Source organism: Scomber japonicus, chromosome 7, assembly GCF_027409825.1.
Source record: "Scomber japonicus isolate fScoJap1 chromosome 7, fScoJap1.pri, whole genome shotgun sequence".
In the NCBI taxonomy this organism is placed as follows: Eukaryota; Metazoa; Chordata; class Actinopteri; order Scombriformes; family Scombridae; genus Scomber; species Scomber japonicus.
Window position 1 is genome coordinate 28296588 of NC_070584.1, and position 11010 is coordinate 28307597.

General features: G+C 41.7%; 1 protein-coding gene across 1 annotated transcript; it reads right to left on the reverse strand.

The window, feature by feature from the left end:
• Positions 1-1257: 1257 nt before the first annotated feature.
• On the reverse strand, positions 1258-2226 carry sox2 (SRY-box transcription factor 2). Its single transcript, XM_053321686.1, has one exon. The coding sequence runs from the start codon at positions 2224-2226 to the stop codon at positions 1258-1260; it is 969 nt and encodes a 322-aa protein (XP_053177661.1).
• Between the last annotated feature and the right edge of the window lie 8784 nt (positions 2227-11010).

Sequence of the window (11010 nt, forward strand, 5' to 3'; positions counted from 1 at the left end):
CTGAATTATATGATCAGTGGAGGTTTCTTTTTTGTTTTTTTTTGTTTTGCTTTTTTAAAAGGGAGAAAATCTTCCCCCTCAAAAATTGTCATTTATATTAGCTGGAGCCTGATAATGCTTTATAACCATAAAAGGAAATCAAATTGAAGTGTTGAATTTACAATAAAACATTAACATGAGGAGAAAGAGAAGAGTGAAAAGCTGACAGATGACAACTCAACATGTGATGACCTATACTATACACACACATAAATAAAATGACAAAGAGAAATAAAAATCAAAACTCAAACAATTTCAAGTATCCAAATTTCCAAAATTTATTCATTTCAAACTGCATATTGAAAAAAAATATACTCAGCTGAAATTGTAACTGTTATAAGGATGGTATTAGTTCCGGTATATATATACATGGAGTGGTTGGCTTCTGCGTACAGGCCACAATTTTTAAAATACAACTACGGGAATGAATTTTGAAATAAAAACTTAAAATATCACAGTAAATATACAGAAATTGTACAAATCAATTAGAAAATAAAGAGCACAAGCGTCATACCTCTAACAGATGAAAAGTGGGAGACGGAAATATAAATTAACAACCTATATTTTAAGCTGAATGAGAGAAAAGAAGTCTTATCTTTTTTTTTCTTTACGAAATTAAAATGTTTTAGTAATATTGACCTTAAATGAAATAAACAAAAATAAACAGTATTACCTGCTTCGTTTTTATGTCCCTTTTCTTTCCAAAGTTTGCAGTAATAAAGGAGCATAACTGATCGCTCCCATAGTTCCAGTTCTGCCATTTTCACTTTTAATATTTTCTGCAGAACTGGCGTAGCTTTATATATATAAAAAAAAGAAAAAAAAAGAAAGGAAAAATGCAACCTCTTGCAGTTTAACAAACAATTTCATCTGATTGTAATGTTTCTTTGATAAATACTGTACAAAAGGTGATTGCAATAATAAAACATTTGATTGCGACTCCCACTTTCTAGTCTTCCAAACTTCATCCACCAGTGAAGAGGGGGATCTCCTATCGTTCCTCTAGAGCTTCCTTTAAAATAAAATGAAAGAAAAAGAAAAAAGAGTCGTGTGTCCTTTTTTTTCCTGGAGACTTCTATACAACTTTTTCCCACCCCGATTTTTTTTCTGTACAAAAATAGTCCAACGTTAAGTAGTCCACAGTTTCTCTTATAAAAGTTCTTTTTTTCTCTCTTTCTCTCTCTCTCTCTCTCTTTCTTTCTCTTTGCTTTGTGTCTCTTACATGTGTGTTAAAGGCAGCGTGCCGTTGATCGTCGTCCCGGGCACGGTGCTCTGGTAGTGCCCGGACATGTGTAGCCTGGTCTGGGCGGTCTGCTCGCTCACCTCCGCCCCGGGCAGGTACATGCTGATCATGTCCCTCAGATCTCCGCTTTGGCAGCCCGGGGCAGCACGGTGAGAGGACGAGGTGACGACGGGAGGGCTGGAGCTGCTGGACTCGGACTTCACCACCGAGGAGGGCCCCATGGAGCCCAGCGCGGTCATCCCCGGCGTGGTTTGCTGGGAATAGGACATGGAGTAGGTCGGGGAGCCGTTCATGTAGCTCTGGGAGCTGGTCATGGTGTTATACTGCAGGGCGCTCATGTCGTAACGGTGCATGGACTGCATCTGGCTCGGGTTGTGCGCATTCAGTCCCGGGTGCTGGTAGCTCAGCTGGTCCTGCATCATGCCGTAACCCCCGTTGGTCCAGCCGTTCATGTGCGCCGCATAACTGTCCATCCGCTGGTTCACCCCACCGCCCAGCCCGGCCCCCACCCCTACACCGACCCCGGTTCCCATCCCGTTGCCTCCGGGAGCCAGGAGCCCGCCGGGTAAGGTGTACTTGTCCTTCTTCATGAGGGTCTTGGTTTTCCGCCGGGGCCGGTATTTGTAATCCGGATGCTCCTTCATGTGCAGGGCCCGGAGCCTCTTGGCTTCGTCGATGAAAGGTCTCTTCTCGCTCTCCGACAGAAGTTTCCACTCGGCGCCCAGTCTCTTGCTTATCTCCGAGTTGTGCATTTTGGGATTTTCTTGCGCCATCTTCCTCCTTTGGCCCCGGGACCACACCATGAACGCGTTCATGGGTCTCTTGACCCGCTCCGGACTGTTTTTCTGGTTGGGGCCGGTGCCGGACGTGTTGGTGTTGCCCGTGCCCCCCGTGTTGGTCTGGGGAGCAGGGGGCTTAAGTTCAGTCTCCATCATGTTATACATCAGGAACAGCTTTCTAGTTGGAGCTCCCGATCAGAAGAATGGAGAAAAAAAAAAGAAGACAGAGACAAACTCCACAAGCCAGAGGCTGGACAGTGAGGAGAGCAGGGCTGCTGCTGCTGCTGCTGCTGCTGAAAGTTACCTGTCGATTTTCTCTGCAACTTTTTCTCTGGACAAAAAACAACAAGCACCAAGCCGCGTCTCCACACACTCTCACTCCCTCTCTCTCTCTCACCCTCTCTCTCTCTCTCCCTCTCTCTCTCTCTCTCTCTCAGTTGAGTGTGTGTCTGGGTGAGTGTGTGGCGTGCGTGTGTATGACAGAGAGCCTCTTCTCCCAATAGGTCCCTGCTATGTTGTGTCCACAAAACTTCTCCCGTCGCTTCTCCGAAAAAGCATCAACAAACTGCACTTTTTCGCCTCTGTCCGCCTGAGCCTTGACAACTCCAGATAGTTTTTGAACAAGTTAATAGACAACCATTCATGTGACGGGGCTGTCAGCGAATAAATGGCTTCGACCTGGCCAATCAGAGCCGCTCTGCTCCCCTGACACACCAATGGGAGACCTTAATTAGCATAAATGGGCGGGGTCTGCTCTGCCCCGAGACACACACGCACACACGCACACTCAGGCTGCCTACATGAGCCAATACAAAGTACATATTTACTATTTCTACGCGTAAGGAGAGATTTCTCTGGGAATATAAATATATAAGTATATATGTGGTGGCACTTTTCCAGCATTATACACACACACAAGAGGGAAGAGGTTGCTGCTGCAGGGAAATCAAACTATGCTGCTGTCTGGCAAACTTTAAATTTAAGCTTAAACAAGACAAAAAAGTGTCTTAATAAATGAAAAAAAAAATCAGATTAACAGTATCTAATAAATAAGGTAAGTCATTTATGTTTTGGTTCATTCTTTATAAAATATGTGTGTAGCCTAAATCTCAATAACAAATCCAGCTGCTGTCACACGTTTAAAGTATAATTAAATCAAAGTTTAATTAATTGAAGAAAAAAACCCCAGTGTTTTAATACAATTAAATGTTTAAATGTTAACATTAATAGTGTCATCTTCTCTTAAAGGCAGAAAACAGCATTGTTGTGACATGAAGTCCTGGCCTATAACACTGCAGTTGTTCAAAATCAAAAAGTCACTAATTCCCCCCACTTACGGGTCCCAATAACATACAACACTTAAATAAACTTTGTTAGTTAACTCAAAGCATTGAATGGCCCTGTGTGTGTGTGTGATTGGGGAGGTAGAGGTGGTGGTGGTGGTGGAGGTGGGGGGGGCAGGCTGGTTTTTAGCGTTGAAAAGAGGAAAGGTAATCCAAGATGTTTCCCCAGTCCTTTTGTTTAGTGAAGTTGAATGCCAACACACAGAAGGCAGACGGGCTCATCTCAGCACAAATAAGCGGGTTTTGTTTGGGATGTTGTCGCTACATCTGTCCGGACAAAGACCCAACTCCACTCCACTTCCAGTGCTGCTGTTGTTGTTAGGGCTTTGTAGTGAGGTGGGGTAGTGGTGGTGGTGGTGGTGGTGGTAGGGGGGTTATACGGCCTATCGAATGGGGGGGGATATACGAGGGGTGGAGAAATAAAGGTGAGGAATATTTTAAGATAAAGTGTGTTGGCACAAAAGACACAGCTCATTCATATTAAGCCTGAACAAGCGTGTCAGCCAATTAGTGTGAATGAAAAGCGGCCTCCACCTGCTTCACTTCAGTGTTCAAGTTCTGGATTCAGGCCTGCGATTATCATGAGATGAAACCCACCACCATCATCACACATTTTGAAGTTAAATCATTTCACTCATATGTTGGCTTTTTTTGGTTGGTTTTTTTTATGCGTAAAAACTAAAGTTTGGAGGTTGTGAGTGTTGGTGCCACTTGTTTTTGCTTCTTCCCTGCGTCTCCATCTGAGAGCAAGGCGTCCTGCTGCGTGACACTAGTGCCGCCTACTGGTGACAGGAGGAACTACAAGAATACCCCCACCACCACCACCACCACCACCACCACCACCAAAAAAAAAAAAAAAAAAAGGCTGGACTGGTTTTTCCTCTAAGTGCAGAGAAGGAATACAGGCTGCTTTTAGGAGTTTAGTTTCACATGAAAGAAAATGTTTTTTAAAAATTAATCTAACGCATTTTTAACCAGAGCTAAAGAGGATGTGTTTTTTTTTTAAATTCACAAATCTGCTTGTCTGCATCTGCAAGCCAGACAATCCCAATAATTAAAAGATAGATCAAGTACACACACCTGAAATAATTTAATTTAAATGCGTGTCTCTAGATTAAATCATAATTGAAAGTGAATAGATCAAGCCTTATTGTTTTTGTTTTAGTCATTTGATAATAAATGGAGGAGCAGAGCCCCCGTGCTCTCATTATGCCGGCCCCGGCAACCTTACATAAGATTCATCTTGCGCTTAATAGGCTGCGAGAGGCGACACATGCAGCTCGGTCCATTATAATGCAAGGTTGAAATGGGCCGCTCGGCTGCTATCTGCATCTGAGTGTGTTCCCCGCTACCTCTAATCTGCTTATGATAATAAAGGAACAGCGGGGCCCTGCAGCTCTCTGAAAGCAGGCCCCAGCCAGCCGGGAATGGCCCTGCATCCACAATCATCCTGAATTAAAGCCGTTGTTTGACAAAACCAGGAGAAACTAGCGGGGCGGCTCCCTTGGACCACTTGTAAGCCCCCCGCTATACACCAGGTTGGGATGGATACAGCAAATATAGCGAGCAGCACGCTGTGATATCAAAAATACTGTTTTGTGGTTTGCGCAAATTTAGGTGATGGGATCAGGATCACTGTAAAAAAAAAAAAAAAAAAAAAAAAAAAAAAAAAAAGAAAGAAAGAAAAGAAAAAGAAAAAAAGAAACAAGCAGCAAAAAAGAGCAACAATATAACAGAAAGACAGAAAGACATACAGCTGCACGGGAGAGATCTCGGCTTTGAACTCATATAAAAAGTCATAATTTATGAAGTGACCACAGTGTTTTTTCTACATGACAATCATTCCAAATAAAAGTTCAAATTGCACATGCTCAAGATTATAAAATGACAAAATCCTAATTAAAGAGAAACAAAGTGATAATTATAGCAATGAGAGACACAGATTTCAGGTGGTATGGATATTAAATGGTATGATCTTGCCACTAGGGGCCGTACCAGGGGCTGGAGACGCAAGAAAATGCTTCATCTAAACATTAACAGCATATATCCTGCCTGAAAAGAAATGTGGAAAACCTGTATTTTCAGATTAATGGAGGAATTAAATTGTAGGCATTTTTCCCCCTGAATACATCAACTAGTTTATGGATAAATAGTCGAGTTATATATTTGTCATAATGTTTGATGTTTGTTAATTTTCTTTCTAGAGTTTGACAAATTTGGTTTAATGTCATGATGAATTGAAATAAATTACATTGTATGACATTCAAATTAGTTGTTAAGTCGATGATATATCGGTTAACATGGTGAGATAAAATAGAAAGTGAGAAAGAAAATAAAACATGAATGTACGGTAGCCTAGAATTAAAAATATATGTGTCTAATAAACGCGCATCAGTGGGCTGCAAATACCATTAATTACGCTTTTTTGTAATACAAACGTTTTATAGCTATTTGAAATATTTGAAAATAAATACTCAACAAGGAAAATGAATAAATGGGATCAAATTTCATCAAGAAAAAAAGAAAGTCAGATTTCTTATATAGTTATAAATATTCTGTGTGCGTAAACGATCTTTGAGAAGAAACCAAACCGGCCAACAACAACTCAGCCAGTCAGTCAAGCTCATGATGCCATGCGGTGTCATTCCACAACACTGCATGTTTTACACACACACACACTCACTCACATACACACACACACACACACACACACATATATATGCTACACACAACCACACACACACACACACACACACACACACACACACTCACACAACCACACACACACACACACAGGGCTTCTCCTCTCCACCGCACTCCAACTTACTGCCAGTTTGGGAGTTGTCTTCCTCTCGTCTTGATTGGCAGAAATTAAACAAGATGCCATTTCGTTCCTCAACCTCCTCCATATCTTCCTTTCGCTTCCCCCGGCGAGGAAGCCTCAGTCATGTCCGGGACAGAGCGCCAGTCACCGGCCGTGAAACGTCCAAGCAGCACCCTCCGCATGTTCTCTCCCCCCCTCCACAACCCCGGTAGTCCGCACGGTTTCGATCCGGCAGCCGGCGCATTCTGGCCGGCGTGCAGCCCCGCGGAGCCCCCGCTGTCTGTCTGGAGCTCCGCTGTCTTCTCTCCGCTAGCCCTGCAACAAGAAAAGCCGTTTATGGCGACACACAATGTGAAAAGGGGGCCGATTTAAAAAGGAGAAGAATGCAAGCAAGAACAACAAAAGTCAGTTATAGCAAAGTCTATGCCTCTCCTCTCCTATCTTCCACCCCCTAGCTTAGCCCACATAATGAGCAGGAAAAAGCTTTATATTTTGTTCACTGGGTATTCACAGATAATTTGAAGCCATTGTTTCTGCCACAGATGGTTCTTTTTAATACAATAACGGTGCTCTTTGTGAATAGCGAGCCCACAATAAAAATCTAAAGCGTCCTCCTGAATAACCATTTTGTTCTCTCTTGTATAGGCCGAACAAAAGCGCCAGTGAGGTAATGGCCTGCCTTATTGAAAGCCTCAGAATGGGGATTTGATAAAGATTTTTTTTTCGCTCCTTTTCCTTTTGCACAAAGTGCACGGCAATGTCAAAGAGAAACTGACACGGCATGAAAAGGAAAAAGGCTGAAAAAAATGCTTGTTCTTGCAGGTTGCAACGATTATTATTATTATTATTATTACTATTATTACTATTATTATTATTATTATCATTGCTTCATAACTTTGTGCAAAAGTCAGAGGTGAGAGGTTGTTTTCTGTGCTGCAGCAGAGCAGGTCAGGTGCAGGAGTGTTATGGATTTTACAATGGGGCTTAAGTCCAGAATACATTAGCCTCCAAAGGTCTGATGTGGATTTGGCACAGTCTCATAATTTTTGCATAGGGGTGAGTCAAGTTGTGGTTGATAGAATTAAGTATTCGGGGTGCATACCCTTAGTGTCTTGCAGAAACTTGTGTTTCTAATTTTACCCTTTTTCACTACAATCACCCAGAAAATGTTGCATGCCCTTAAAGCGTTGATAAGGCACTGTGAAATGTCATAAATGCATGGCTGTTATTGGGTGGGAGTATCAGAAAGCCTAATGTAACCTGCTAAAGGTTGAGATGCAAGCCTGCAGGTGTGTAGTCAACATGTATTAGCTCCTCAAGGATGGATCCTGCAGTCATGTAAAAGCCACCTCAGTCTGCCCACGGTTGATGTAATTTGTAATTAACTCATGGCTAATCAATAAAGCGTTTAACAGAAAGCACAATGGACACACAGGGGATGATCCCAAGCCAAACATATTGGATGTCACTGATCGTTACAAGGTGAGGACACCCTGTGGGTACGGGTGAGGAGCGGGGTGGGAGGGGTGCAAGCGGGAGAGAAGATAGGGGGAACGAGGGTCTGAGGAGGAAAAGAGGAAAGAATGGAGAGAAGGGCAGAGAGAAGAGAGTGGTGTGGGATGTAGGAGGGAATAATGGAGAGAGACAGGAAAGGTGAGAAGAAGAGAGCGAAGAATCTCATTTCAACTTGTCTGGAATAGTTCATGCACTCACAGAAACAAACACAGAGAATCAATTCCCTCCTGCAGCCATTATCCCCCAGCAACACACACACAGGATAGTAAGAACAAGCATCAAAAGTCAGTTATTATAATTATTTGGCATGATCAGTTCGTCTTTATCAAAAGCTGAAATGATTATTGATTGATAAGATCACCGACAGAAATATAAAATGCAACTTTTGTTTTCATTTAAGCAAGAATACCAAAATATTTGTAATTTCTAGGTGATTAAAATGAAAAAATGATTGATTGATGATAATGAAAATAATCATTAGGTGCTGCCCTGGTCTTAATGCCTCATCTGAATGTGAATTATTGTAGCTATTCAACTTCTAGATACCCTCAACAATGGCAGACATTTAAATAAAACATATATTTTTAAAATTAAACCTTCAATTTTCTCCAGATCCATAATTCTTATTATTATTATTTCTGTAATTTATATGATCTCAGTGGTTAGACTGCAGTGATTTGGATGTTGCAGCTTATGTATATCAGCAGCATTCGTAGCGATGGCTGAAAACCAAAAGAGAGCCTCCTATACAGAAACTCAACTACGGAAAATCCACAAAAAGGACATTCCCAACCAAACTGAGTTATTGACAAAATGATCCCGGACTGTGCAGCGCTGACACACCGTAGTGAGGATCCACTATAGACGCAAGAACAGGTTGGAAGAGAGCGAAAAAGAGGAGAGAAAAGCAGCAGAATATATGAGCGCTACAGTGCCAGATTTGAAGACAAACACAGAGGCAGAGGATGACACAGAGAGAGGATCAGTGCTTGCAGTGTGAATAGGCTTAGCAGTAAAGAAATATGACTTTGGCTCTTTATCTGATCAATCTGTGCTATATAGTCTAAATCACAGACATACCACTCATATTAGAGAGAGCCGGAGCACTTTTAATTATAAACCCATCCACAGAGGCCCGGCAATGTGATAGCATGTTGAAAAACGGTGAACGGCGGGCTGGTAGATAGAGAGAGAGAGAGAGAGAGGGAGAGAGAGAGAGAGAGAGAGAGAGAGAGGAAGAGAGAGAGAGAGAGACCAGTGGCACCACTAGAGCTTTTAGAAAGACCAGCATCATCATTGAATACTAATGCGTTTTACATTGAAGACGTCCATTGACAGTTTACACACATACACACACGATAGACACAAGAAAGTTACACACATTGCAAACACACACACACACACACACACACACACGTTAGCATTTCCATACGCATGAGACAAACACATTTGCTGCTTCTGTTTTGAGTGATTTTTTTTTTTTCAAAGCTGGACCTGACGGGCTTCTCTCTCTTTGTGTGTGTCTGCATGACAGTGTGTGTGTGTGTGTGTGTGTGTGTGTGCGTGATACAGACACATTGACACAGTGATCAGTGAAAAGGCGGCCATGGTAGCAGTAGACATGGCCAGCCAGCTGTCAATCATGTCACGCACACAAACATTAAGAGTTTTCTGATTAATATGCACCAAACAACCAGGTGGTGGACATGGTGATGGTATATATTAAAGTCAAGATGACCTCACACCAAGCTCCAGTGATTTTATTGTCCAAACTTGGTCTTGGTCAAGGCAAGCACAACATGCAAAACCACTGCCACACACACACACACACACACACACACACACACACGCACACACACACACACACACACTCATTTATTAACACTGTTTGTCCTGAAAGTTGCAAGAAAATAGAAAATAGTTGAGGTGAGAAGCTGTTTTTGAGGCTCCTTGGGTCTAAATTAAAGTTCACACCATGCACCTAAAGAATAATTAATACTTTGAGTTTGTCTGATTTTCATACAATGAGTGTTTCTGCATGTTTCCTCTCTTTAAAAACATGACTAAGTAATAATTTGTGATTCAGTGTTTGTTTTGAAAAGCAATATAGCAAGTTCATCTGTAAACTGATTAAATTAAAGCATATTTGAACATAATAAAAAGCTACTCAATTGTCAAGCAGGCTTGCAGACTTAACCTTAATTGTCTTTAACTTTAAAGAATAAAGCTAGCGATACTCAATATTACATTACTTATTGTTAACAATGTAGAAACCAAACCTGTTATATTACTATTCCTCAGCACTATAAAGCTCCAAAAACTATGAAAACACATGAATGAACCACGCTACATGTGCATAGTAGTGAAAGTCTGTCCACATACACCGTCCTAACCCTAACCCTGCTGCTGGAAACATTGATTAAAGCACTAAGTATGTATGCTGAAAAATGGATTTACTCCTTCTGTTTGATTAACATGCTAAAACCTTCAGTACTCAGCTGTTTTACTAAAGTATTACACCTTTTTACTAACTAAACTACTGTGTGTGACCTGTTTTTGAAGATGTATGTCTTAAATAAGACAGAAGAGACATGTTGGGTCACAGATAGGGTGGAGAAGTATTGAGGGGTGGATTAGCATGTGGATTTGTTTGTTGTTCACAATGAGAAAAATATAGAATAATATCATATTTATCTTTTTAATTTTGACATAATTTAAGCAGGTATGCAGTCTGATGGTATATTTAACCTCTATGTCATCCTCCCGGGTCAAATTGACCCCATCTGTTTTGACTGTTCCTTCTTTCCTTCCTTCTGTCTGTCCTTCCTCCCTCCCTCCTTCTCTCTTTCTTTCCTCCCTTCCTTCTTTCCTTCCCCCTACCTTCTTCCCTTCCTTCTTTCCTCTGTCCTTCTTTCCTTCCTTCCTCCCTTCCTCTTTTCCTTTCTCCCTCCCTCCCTCCTTCCTTCTTTCCTCCCTCCCTCCCTCCTACCTTCCTTTATTCCGTCTTTCCTCTGTCCTTCCATCCTTCCTTCCTCCCTTCCTCCTTTCCTTCCTTCCTCCCTTCCTCCTTTCCTTCCTTCCTCCCTTCCATCTCTCCTTTCCTTCCTTCCTTAAATGAAAAAATACATCTGCAAAAGTTAGTCTCACAGTTTATTGTAGAAAAGATTAAAAAAAAAAACAATAAAAGTTCTCAGGCGGAGATGAAAAAAACTCAAAATCATGAGTTTGGACAGTAAAGTAACTGGGATGAATTTATCCAACTCAGAT